Source organism: Herpailurus yagouaroundi, unplaced genomic scaffold, assembly GCF_014898765.1.
Source record: "Herpailurus yagouaroundi ecotype Mexico unplaced genomic scaffold, PumYag 77, whole genome shotgun sequence".
NCBI lineage: Eukaryota > Metazoa > Chordata > Mammalia > Carnivora > Felidae > Herpailurus > Herpailurus yagouaroundi.
In genome coordinates this window covers 85,030,206-85,042,872 of record NW_024412388.1, presented here as the reverse complement: position 1 = coordinate 85,042,872, position 12,667 = coordinate 85,030,206, and the positions used below count along the sequence as shown (strand labels likewise).

General features: G+C 37.6%; 1 protein-coding gene across 1 annotated transcript in view; it reads right to left on the bottom strand.

The window, feature by feature from the left end:
* The window catches only part of SNX7 (sorting nexin 7), a 224,784-nt gene that overhangs the window by 26,516 nt on the left and 185,601 nt on the right, over positions 1–12,667 (bottom strand). The window contains exon 9 of the mRNA XM_040471065.1: positions 4,496–4,570. Within this exon, the coding sequence (XP_040326999.1) occupies positions 4,520–4,570 (51 nt within the window). The 3' untranslated portion in view covers positions 4,496–4,519. The remainder of the gene's footprint in view (positions 1–4,495; positions 4,571–12,667) is intronic.

Below are 12,667 nucleotides of genomic sequence, written 5' to 3'. Positions count from 1 at the left end.
TGGGTATTTGATTTCTTCAGAGATTTTGACAATTAACCATAAAGCTTCTCTGAACAGCCCTGGACAAGTATTTTTATGGACATGGACTTTTAGTTCTCTTGAGTAAATATCTAGTCATGGAGTGGCTAGGTCATAGGGTTATGTGTGACTTTTTAAGAAACTGCTGAACTCTTTTCCAAAGTGGCTGCATTAAATGCTTTTATATTCTTTTTTTTAAATTATCATCAGTCAATGAGAGACACCTGCCACATAGGATGCTCAGTCCTTTCAATTTTAGCCATTCTCCTAGTTGTGTGGTGGTATCTCATTGCTGTTTTAATTTGCATTTCTTTAATGATAGATGGCGTGGTGTATTGTTTCATTTGCATATTAGCCACAGTAGTATATCTTTTTTTGTCTATTCAAATTTTTGCTCATTAAAAAAAAATGAGTTGGGGCGCCTGGGTGGCTCAGTCGGTTAAGCATCCAACTGCGGCTCAGGTGATGATCTCGCAGTCTGGGAGTTCGAGCCCCACGTCGGGCTCTGTGCTGACGGCTCGGAGCCTGGAGCTTGATTTGGATTCTGTGTCTCCCTCGCTCTCTGGCCCTTCCTCTCCCTCCCTCTCTCTCTCTCTCTCTCTCTCTCTCTCTCTCTCTCTCTCTCAAAAAATAAACATTAAAAAATAAAAATAAAAATAAATTAAAAAATGAGTTGTGTTTATTGAGTTTTAGGAGGTTTTTGCATATTCTGGATACAAGTTTTCCTATCCATGATTTTAAGAATTTTCTCTTCATTACTAGTTCTTAACCACTGGGTCATGATGTGACTTACAGTTGATTTCTTTATTTCTTGGGCTTGAGATTTATTGAGACTCTTGGATCTGTGGGTTCATAGATGTCATCGAATTTGAAAATCTGTTAGACTTTATTTCATCAATTTTTTTTTCTGTCCTTGTCCCCTTTCTTTGGCCACTTTGACTACCAGTATATTAGCTAGCCACTTTTCAAGTCTCAGATTTTGTTGTTTCATAGCTCATGGATTTTCTGTTCATTTTTGAAAAAAAATTATCCTTCATCTGTGTGTTTCATTTTCATAGTTTCTATCCCGAAATCTTCATGCTTACTAATTTTACATCTTCAATGTTGCATTTGTCATTAATCCCAACCAGTGTATTATTCATTTTGAACATTTTAGTTTGCATTTACAGAAATGCAATTTTTGTCTGTTTTATATCTTCCATGTCTGTACTTAACATTTAAACATATAAAATGATAACTATTTTAATATTTTTTTATTTGCTAATTCTAACATCTCTTTCAGCTCTGGTTCTCAATTGATTGATCTTTTCCCCTTCATCATGAGTTATATTTTTCTATTATTTTGACTAGTTGATGATTTTTTATTGCATACCAGGCATTATGAATTTACTTTGTTAAATGCTGACATTTTTGTATTGTCCTATATATTTTTGAGCTTTGTTCTGAGCCGCAGCTAGTTTACTTGGATACTGTTTGAACTTGCTTTTAAGATTCGTTAAGCAAGACTAGAGAAGTGTTTAAAACTAATTATTTCCTATTCTTGATAAAGACACTTCAGTGAGCTCCACCTGATGCCCTGTGAATCATGGGGAAAGGGGCTATTTTCAGCTCTGTGTCACTGGCAAGCACTGTCACCTTTACTCCATTCAGGTGGTTCTTTCCCTGGCCTTGGAGTTTCCTCACACCACACACTCATCTGCAAGATGCTAAAGACATGAAGCGTCCTGCTCAGATCTCTGGAGTTCCCGTTCTGTGCAGCTCTCTCTTCTCCAGTACCTTGCAGAGGCAAATCCTAGAGTCTTTTTGTCCTCAAACTCTCAGCTCTGTCTCTTCAACTCAGAGAGTTGGTCAGACTCTGACTGGGTTCTGCCTCCATATTTTATGACATGAAAACTCTCTCACTCAAGACAGTAAGCTAGGGAAGTCATACGGTGCACATTATTTTCCCCCACCTTTCAGGAATCACTGTCTTATGTCACCTGAGGCTGGTGTCTTGATAACTCTTCCCTCACCTACTTTGTCCACTTGTTTATTTTTTCAGCTTTAGTGGAGAGTCTATTCTCAGTTACTCCACCACAGTTGGAGGTAAATATATCTAAGTATATTTATTCTAATCTAAACTGCAAAGCTCAGCATTCTGACTAGTGAATAAGCAACTAAAATGTCTATACAATCGTGGAAACTCAAATATTCCTCTGTGAAATAATTCATACAAAAAGAAAAAAAAAGATGGCTTGATCAAAATTGTTGATGTCATTGAATAGACATTGCTTTCAGTAAATATTTTGTACTCTATCTTCTTAAAAGTTGCGTTTTAAGGGGTGCCTAGGTGGCTCAGTCAGTTGAGCTTCCGACTTTGGCTGAGGTCATGCCCATGAGTTCAAGCCCCACACCGGGCTCTGTGCTGACAGCTCAGAGACTAGAGCCTGCTTCGGATTCACTCTCTCTCTCTCTCTCTCTCTTTCCCTCTCTGCTCTTCCCCTGCTTGCGCTCTGCCTCTCTCTCTCACAAGTAACTAAATATTTTAAAACAAATTTTTAATTGCTTTTTAAAACTAACATTATTCATATTATTTAAAAAAATTTTTTTTAATGTTCATTTATTTTTGAGAGAGAGAGAGAGCGAGCATGCGAGCATGAGTAGGGGAGGGGCAGAGAGAGGGGGAGACACAGAATCTGAAGCAGGCTCCAGGCTCTGAGCTGTCAGCCCAGAGCCCAACACGGGGCTCGGATTTGTGAACCACAACATCATGACCTGAGCCCAAGTCAGAGGCTTAACTGACTGAGCCATCCAGGGGCCTCTCATATTATTCTTAACTAGCTACAGTTGTTAAAGTGCCGTGTGTCAATTTTATTTTTCACTGCCATCTTAAAGCTTTTCTCAGATTATAGAGATAAATCTAGAAATTATTCATTTTGCAGTTCTAGAAATTCAGGATATTTCCATGTAAATTTAATTTTAGAAGAATATAATAACATAATAAAACAATAGGAATATTTTACAATAAGGAAAACATAATTTTTGTGTGGATAAAATATCCAAATATGGAACTTCGTATCAATCACTTAGGCTGTACTTACAGGTAAAATCACTTTAATTGCTTTGTTTGAGTTGATTGCTTGGTTGTTTCAAACTCCTTGGCAATTCAGTTAAATTGGTTGGACTGTTACATAAGATGAAACTGACAGGTTGTTTCCCTGAACTGACTCACCACATCAATCAAAAATGGTTGAACTGGTTGTATATGGAGACATAAGACAATCTGGGAATAGCAGTCTTACATTGGATGCTATGTATGGGTTCTGGACAGCACCAAGAAAACATATTTGAATTACTTCTTTTCTGGCAATATTTTTATCAAATGGCTCTGAAGTTAAAACAATATTAAAGCTCTTAGATATAAGATGTCTTTGTTGAGGAAAAAATAGTAGTGATTACAAATAGTTTATAGCATGCATTGTTTGCACCATAGAACAATGTGAGGAAATAATAAATAGAACTTAGAATAACCCAGTTTGTATCATAGAACACGCATATTAACTAAGTTAAATATACACTACTTAGAAACTGGCCTAATATTTACCCAATGACCCCTGGTAAAGCTGACATAGAAACCTCAAAGGCATTCAAGAAATAGATTAGTACATTTATACTGGATTTACAGAGAATATCATGGCACTTCTTGCCATTAAATGTCAGTAAGCATTATGGGAACAATAGCCCTTGCTTAAAACTTCTTCCTAATAGTAAGGTTTTTGGGGTTTCTGCTTAGAATGTTATTTTGTGGATTAAGAATCTTCGGCAAAGATTAACATGGAAGAACAGCACAGTTTCTTTGAAATCTTGTATTTCAAAGTGGCTTTGACAGTAGCATATCCGCTATTCTAGTTCCCTCTTGAGTCAGTATGTTTTCATTAAGAAAGAACCAATACAGGCTGAACTGAATTTAGAAAGGAAGTAACATGGTGTAAGATGGAAATTGGAGTCAAGGTAAGGAAATCTATGATCTGAATGCAATGTCTCATAGACCCTCATCATTTTAGAGGTAGAAGATACTTTTAGTCAGCTAATACATTCCTTCATTTTGCAGACAGTCTAGGAAATGAAGTGACTTCACATAGAGACAGGATAAAGGCCCATCCAAGCAGGTCTATTTTTGGTTAGTTCTCAACATCTTACCTGGTAATCACCACAATTGTTGACAGGGGTATTTCCTCCTCTCTGCCACTCAGCAGAGTTTCTAAAGGTGAGAGACATTTGCTGTGGCCACAGTCGTGGCTCTTCCTCCCTCTATGTGGTGGGGTTGATACCCTCTCACTTTTCCAAGGGACTTTGCTGGGAGAACTCCACTGTTCCCAGCACCACAGAACTAATGCTTCAGGGAAATGTAAAGTGGTTTCTGCTTATTAAAAATAAGTAAAAGCCTGGAGTTCTTAAATAGGGAAGACAGTTTAGGGTAGTGGTTAAGAGCACAGACCTTTGATGTGAATCACACTGATGGTCACGTGAGATCATATAAGCTGTTTGATTTCTCCAGGCCTCGGTTTCTTATCTGAAAAAAAACGTAATAATTGTTTTGGTCTCATAATATCAAGTAAAGACTAATCACATGTAAAGTGTTTGACGTAGTATTTATCAAACAATATTCATTGTTACTATATAATCAAACAGGATTGTCCATCCCTATGTTTCTTTTCCTGGAAGAGCACTGTGATCTCAATATTCATAATGGGGAAAAATGATACTTTTATAGCTTACACCTTTATTGAGGCAACCCATGCTTTCATGTATCATATCTGAAGTATTATAAACACCTCATCTCAGAATCAATACCAAACTGTTACCCAAGTTCTCCTTCAGATTCATCTGGGGCCACAGGTGTCTCAAAGGACCATGGTCTTGGAAATAAAGCAACAACGGAGCTTCAACGCCAGTGTGCTGGGGAGGGCACTCACTCAAAAGTATTTGGAATTGGTGAGATAGCTTTTTCCACCTCTTCAACCCCCCACCCCCACCCCTTACACTCTTTTATTCCTTTCAGGCAAGCTGAATTCAAAGGACTGGGATCCATGTGTCCAGCTGATAACAGCTCTTGAAAGCTCGATGTAACTGTTACATCAGGGGGAATGAAGTAGTGAAGAGGAAAGTTTGAGAGTCCCTGAAATCAATTCAATGTCGAGTCTCTCTTTGCTCCTTGTACTAGAACCAGAGAAATGTATGTTGAAATAGTATATAAATCATTTCCCTCTTATTTGTTTTAAAAGATCTTTTGATGAATGAATTATTAAGCTAATGAATGAAGGTAAGGAAAGGGGAACAATCTATTCTTCTCTGTAAGTTTTGTTTGGACATCCTGCAAAGTGAATGGCTCTCAGCCTTCAGAGAGAGTGTTCTTCCCACACAGTGTGCCTCTCTTTTACTGCTGTGCCACATGTGACACAAGACACAATGAGACTTTCAGTTGGGCTTTGCATTTTTCTTATCTTCTAACAACTGGGTGTCAGATATCTCAATGTATAACCACCCACTCACAACAAGATTATACATTAGATTCTTCGTTATCTAATTTTATGAAAGATTTCTGAAAGCTAAAAGTAGAATAAATTAACTTTGCCAAATCTGCGATAAAGTTTCTTTCTCTTACTGTTACTAGTATTTCCATGACTGTATAGTTAATCCCCATCCAGGGTAAGATACTTACATAATCCTAAAAGGAGGACCCTGAAAGTTACATGCCATACATTTTATTTGGGGAGCTATGTAGCCATATTTGTTATAGACTAAATATTATAATAGTATCTAACAGCAAACTGTTAAATAGGTATTAGAGTAAATCTTTCCTAATGTCATGTAAACATAAATCAAGAATGCAAAATCAAATATAACACTGTTATTTACACCTGTCAGATTTAATGATCTTTTACCTAAATTTTCCTCCACGTGGTAGTTTAGTGTTAACATTCCTGTGTTCATACATTGTAGAGATGTGTAGTCTGGTGACTGCTTGTGAGCAGAGATGATATTTCTCTTTTTTGCCATTAACATCACAAATAGATATTCAAAAGACATTTGTTTATCTCTAAATGAAACAGTACATAAATCAGAAACTGTGGAACATAGATATTAATGTATATTTTAAATAAAATAGTAGCTACAATGTTTGGAGTCATCTTGATGTTCCAGGCTGCTTTATGTACTTTTTATCTTTGCAAACTCATAAACACATGACATGTGCTTTCATGATGATTGTGAGGGTAAGAATCTTGATTCCAGGCTTCTCACTTCCAGAATTGTGAGAAAATAAAATTCTATTGTTTTTTTTTTATTTTTTTAATCTTTAGTTATTTTTGAGAGAGAGAGAGACAGCGTGTGAGCAGGGGAGGAGCAGAGAGAGAGGGAGACACAGAATCTGAAGCAGGCTCCAGGCTCTGAGCTGTCTGCACAGAGCCCGATGCAGGGCTCGAACTCACAATCTGTGAGATCATGCCCTGAGCCGAAGTTGGACACTCAACTGACTGAGCCACCTAGGGGCCCCAAATTCTATTGTTTAGTACACTACCCAGTCTTTGGTATTTTGTTATTGTAGCCCTAGCAAACGAATACACTATTCTTACAGAAAAAAACAAACACAAAACACTGACACTCAGAAAAGTTAATAGATATGTCTAAATCAATTAATAAATGATTGATTCAAATCCATGTCTTAACCTCAGAGTCCTCACTCTTAACCATTAAAACAGAGCATTTGGTTCTCTTATCTGCATAACTAGATGGTAAGGACTCCTGAGGCTTTGATTGTATTCAGCCCACTAGGTGATCAATACTTAGTAATTGGTGATAAATTTGTTGATCAATCTCTTTAAGATTATCAAGGAAATTAATATCTAGTTGTACCAGGCTGTAGAGGGAAAATATTGCTGTAAGTTCAAAGAGGAAAAAAAAAAGAGTATGGGCATTTATTTCTTAAGTGATGTTAGTATGGAGAACATTCTTGAGAATTTTTTTTTTAATAAGGAAAGTTTTGAACATTTCCTGTGACTTAGTAGCCCAAGCTGCCCATGTGCTGAGACTAAGTTTCCCTGACAGACAACAATGTAAAAAATGAGGATAGATATATAGATAGATAGATGATTCCAACCTTACAAAGGAAGGAAATCCTGCCATTTATGACAATATGAATGAACCTGGCATAGTAAGACAAATACTGCATGGTATCACTTATATGTGGAATCTAAAAAAAAAGCAAAACTTACAGAAATAGGAGAAAAGTGTTTGCTGGGGGACATAGGGAGCGGACGGTAAAAGAGTACAAACCTTCAGTTCTAAGATGGATAAGGTCTGAGAATATAACGTATAAGTGGTAGCTAGTTGATAACATTGTATTGTATACTTGAAATTTGCTAAGAGAGAACTTACACTTCCTCACCAAAAGAAATAGGAGTAACTATGTGAGGTGATGGATGGGTTAGTTAGCTCAAAGAAGGAACTTCCACAATGTATACATACATCAATCCATCACGCTGTGCACTTCAAATATCTTACAATTTTGTCAACCATACCTCAATGAATATTTTTAAATTAAACCTAGCTATAAACTGCCATGGAGGATGGAAAGAATGACTCAGAGATAATACATTAATCAAAGATTGGGTAATATTAAGGTCAGTCTGTGTCAGCACAGAGCCTGTTGTGGGACTCAATCTCACCATGAGATCATGACATGAACTGAAATCAAGAGTTGGGCACTCAACTGACTGAGCCACCCAGGCACCCTGACAAAATATGTATTTAAACTATCTAGGATTAAGCACTTTATCAAAACCATTTTAATGGTAAACTAAAATTAGCAATATTAAAAATTTCCCAAACCCTTCTGTAGAACAAGGTGCCTCTACGTGAAAGAGTAAAAGTAGTAACTGTCACTGAGTAAGTTTAGGTAAAATCTGTCTACACTTCCCAGAAGCCGAAAAGTGAAGAAAGACTGTATGAAAACAACATAGACAGTGGCTAAGTATGTCACCTAGAAGAGAAAACCTTCTGTGATAAGCATAGTCAGCAGGCAGCCTCCAGATGTCATGTAATGGGAGCCACTGTGATGTCCACAAGGACATCATGCTTTCCCCAGGCTGCTCACAGCCAATGGCTGAGCCTGGCAGAGGGAATAGAGCCAGGCCACTTCTGCTAATGCAAGACTCTTAATAGTCATCTTTTCTCTGGGGCTCGCTCCTGGCCTGGGACTTTCTCATGGCCATGCTACATCCCGAGGTCCTTCCAACCTAGACCAGTTTCCTTTCCTTTCCTTTCATCTCCCCTTTCTCAGGTTCAGATCCGCATTGCAGGCTGAAGTCCTTCCTTTCTCTGCTCCTCTCCCCTCTCTTATAGGTACATCCCACCTGAATCTTAGATGTTTCTAATTTTGCCTTGGAGTGTGCCTCCTTATCTGATACTAATATTAGGGTATGAAATCCTATCTGGTTTTTTGCTTTCGAAAAATTGAGAAGGATCTAATCAAATGGTCCAGAAACTCAGGCAAATTGTTGTATAACAAAATTCTCACAGGGATTGGTTCCAGGTGCCCATACATTCCAATTTGGAGAAATGAGACACAAGGAAGTTTACTGGTTACTCTGGAAAAAGACTTTTCCTATTCTTAAAAACAGGTAACCATGGGAAGACAGTTTCTAGTTTCGTCTGGATATTGTGTATGTGAATATGAACCAAAGTCATCATTTTCATTCTGTGAGATAAGCAGGCAGAGGACAGGCCAACAAGCCAAGTGCTCAGGAGCGAGGGTCTGCAGAGAGGCAAAGGTGGGGAGACCTGATTAAGCTGGTCCTAAAGCACCCTCTCCTTCTGGACTTCCTAGTTAAATGAGGATACATCTCCTCCTCATTTAAACCCAGCAGAGTCGGTTTCCTACTTATTACAGCCAAATGGATCCTACATCTTTGTCCATGTTAGCTTTCCATTCCTCTCCGTGTGTCAGAACCTGTCCTGCATCCAACTTGGGCCAGTTCTCTCCTGCATGGAGTGCATCCACTCCTTCACACCTTGGCAGCTCTCCTGGAATTGGCATGCAGTTTTTCCTCTGCAGGAAGCCTCCAGCTTCTCATACTTCCTCTGTGGAATGGGACTAATTTTGATGTGGGTATCAGCCTGAATCAAGATCAACATGGTGATTGCTGGATTTTCTGCTACAGAGTTCACCTCCCCAGCTACATCTCTGTCTCCAGCCTCTATAATCCCCATCTGCCAATGCTGACACTAATGTACACATTATTTGAGATTTACTCATTACTTATATATGGCACCTGTCTCCTCGTTAGACTTTTACCTCACTGAGGGCAGATTATGTTTATTTTATTGACCGTTATTGCTTACAACAGCACAGATGAGGGTGTCTGGCACCTATTAGTGGTGGAATATTTATGGAATTAGTGAATTACTGAATAAATGGATGCATAGATGATGATATCTGAGTGCAATGTTTCAAAAGATTTTAGAACTTCAGATTGTTCAAATAAACCACTTAAAGCAATAATAATTTAATTTTAACATCAGTAATCATAATACTTCAAGTAGGAAGAGAAAATCTTTTATGCATAATTATCAAATGCCTCATTTAACCAGCTCTGATCAGCTATTTAAATTGCATGTTCTGGGGTGATTTCTCTTAAAATGAGAAAGCATTGTTCTTCTAATATTACCAAAAGATTACCTTAACTGTCATGCTTTAGAAAGAAATACAAACAATCTCTTCAATCTTCACGACTTACATTAAGAGAAATATAAATAGGAACTGTGGAAGTTGCATTTTTTTCCTCTTGAACATATGCAGTTACAGCCTTAAAGAACTACACATGCTGGGGTGCTTGGGTGGCTCAGTCATTTGAGCAGTGGGCTTCAACTCAGGTCATGGTCTCATGGTTTGTGAGTTCAAGCCCTGAATCCAGCTCACTGCTGTCAGCCCAGAGCCTGCTTTGGATCCTCTGTCCCCCTCTCTCTCTGCTCCTCCCCAGCTCAAAAATAAATAAAACATCAAAAAAAAAAGCAGAAAGAAAAAAGAAAAAATTACGCATGCTAAAGTGGTGGCAAGACCCACAAATAGCTGTCCCATTTTAAAGGATCTCATTGCTCAATAACCTTATGAACATAAACATATTTTCAAATCTGGGAGAATTGTAATACATGAAAAAAAGGGAGGAAGATAAGCAGTAACACGTATGCAGTTGGCTTCCTGCTCCAATGATTTTAAATTCGTATGTATTTCCACTAATTTACTATACATGTTCTCACACCACATGAGCATACACACACACACACACACACACACACACACACACACACACACACATTAATATGAACTTAAATATGTATATCTATTTATATTCATACATATGCATCATGTTCTGAATGTTTCCTACTATAATATACCTTAGTCACTAAGGCATTAGTTTGCCTTATCTCAGGATATCCCAAATTCATGGATGGGCTGTAAGTTTCAGGTATTTGGGGGTAACAAGAGGAAGCTGATGTAAAATTTAATACTTTTTTTTTTAAAAGAAAGTAGTCAAAGTCAGCTGTGTATAATTTATTCTTGTACTTCCCAGCAATGTAGATCTTGGCAGATTAATTTCCCCTTTCCACAGATGGGAAATTGGGGCCTAGAATACTTAACTAACAAGCTCAGAATTTTAAATGCTAAAATGCCTTTTTTTTCTTTTTTACAGTATGCTCAGAATTTAATTCTACCTCTAACAATCTGAGAGTTTATCTAAAGCCATTATTAAACACAGAAGAACATTATTTCTACATTTGTAAGCTAGATGTCAGAATTGGGTTGCCAGAAAGAATGTGTTTCCAGGTAACTTTTATTTCTCTCTGAATTTAGGTTGCTCATGGATCACGTGGCTATAACCCTACATATATCTGGTTAAAAAACAAAAAGCTAGAAATTAGGAACGTTTTCTTGATTAGTATAATACTTGTGGGTTTGTCAGTGCCTAATAGTTGCATGTTTCTATTTTAGATTACGTAGCAAATTGATTTTCTTATTTAGGAAGAAGGCTGTGCTGTAAGATCGATCCTAAGACCCTTTTATTTTTTTTTTATGCTTAACCTGTGGCCTGAATATATACAGACCTTTCTTTGCATACAAAATTTTATGCAGCATCATATTAATTAGGCATTATTATTATTAGTCTTTCTATAGAACAGGTAAAGGAAATCAAGCAATTTTCCTAAGGTCACACAACTACAAGTGATAGAGCCAGACCAAAGAGTGACTATAAGGTTCAAGTAAACAGAGGATTTTATATACATCATGTAAGATATTCTCACAGTGTGCACCTTCCCAATAATGATATAACCTTGAGAATTCACAATGCAGTCTTTGGACTGGAAGCATTAACATCCCCTGGGAGCTTATTAGAAATGCAGAACCCCAGACCCCATTCAGACCCACTGAATCAGAATCTGTGTGTTAACAAGATCCCCAGGTGATTCTAATGCACATTAAAGTTTGAGAAGCAGTGGTATAGGACACAAGGACATTGAGAGACCTGGGTTATCCTTGCTTCATTATTTCCCAACTTGGTCGTAATGGATAAATTAATTTTTCTAAGATCCAGTCTGCTCTTAAACAATGGAGATCATAGTACTTCTGAATTTGAAATGGTAAAAAGTTTAAATGAGAAAATGAAAGAAATGATAACCAAGCTTGGCTGACACATATAAGGGACTTAATAACTGATATATATTATTAACTATCTCTTAAAAGTGCACTTAATTTATGCTTCTGATAGGCTTAGAATACCTGAAAAGATTACATCTCTTCTTTTAATTAAGCATATAGTGGGGCAGTATATTGGAATACCTATTAAAATATCTCCTTCCATCTTACAGTATTTAGCCTTTTCTCAGCACCATTTAGACTTAGGCACCAATGGCCACAAGAATGAGATCATATGGTTGGTTAGCAGAGAAAACTGAGCGCACAAGTTTAGGGCCTGATGGGCTTAAGGCAGAAACAACAGACTTACAGGAATAGAATCAGATTGATCAAGCAGGGTGGAGTAGAGCAAAATTCTAGGCTTTTGGATTTCCCCAACTAGTGCAATTTTTTACAACATAAGTGAAGAAAAAATAATGGTGTTCTCCAGAGAAACGGAACCAATATGGTGTGTGTGTGTGTGTGTGTGTGTGTGTGTGTGTGTGTGTGTGTATTGAGAGAGAAAAGAGAGAGAGTTATTATAAGGAACTGGCTCATACTTTATGGAAGCTGACAAGTCCCAAGATCTGCAGTTGGCAAGCTGGAGACCCAGGAAGACCCAATGTTTCAGTTTAGTAGAAAGGCATGAGAAAAAGCCAATATCCCAGTCTGAAGGCAGTCAGGCAGCGGGAGTTCTTCTCTTAGATTTGTTGTTCCATCTAGGCCGTCAATTGATTGGATGAGGCCCAACTTACTTTAAGGAGGGCCATCTGCTTAACTCAGCCCATGGATTTACATGTTAATCTCATCAAAAACACTTTCATGGAAGCACCTAAAATAATGTTTGACCAACTACCTGGACACCCTATGGTCAGTCCAGTTGACAAATAAATAAATGATTACAGAGAGTTAAATTTTTATTTTATAAAATGAAAGACA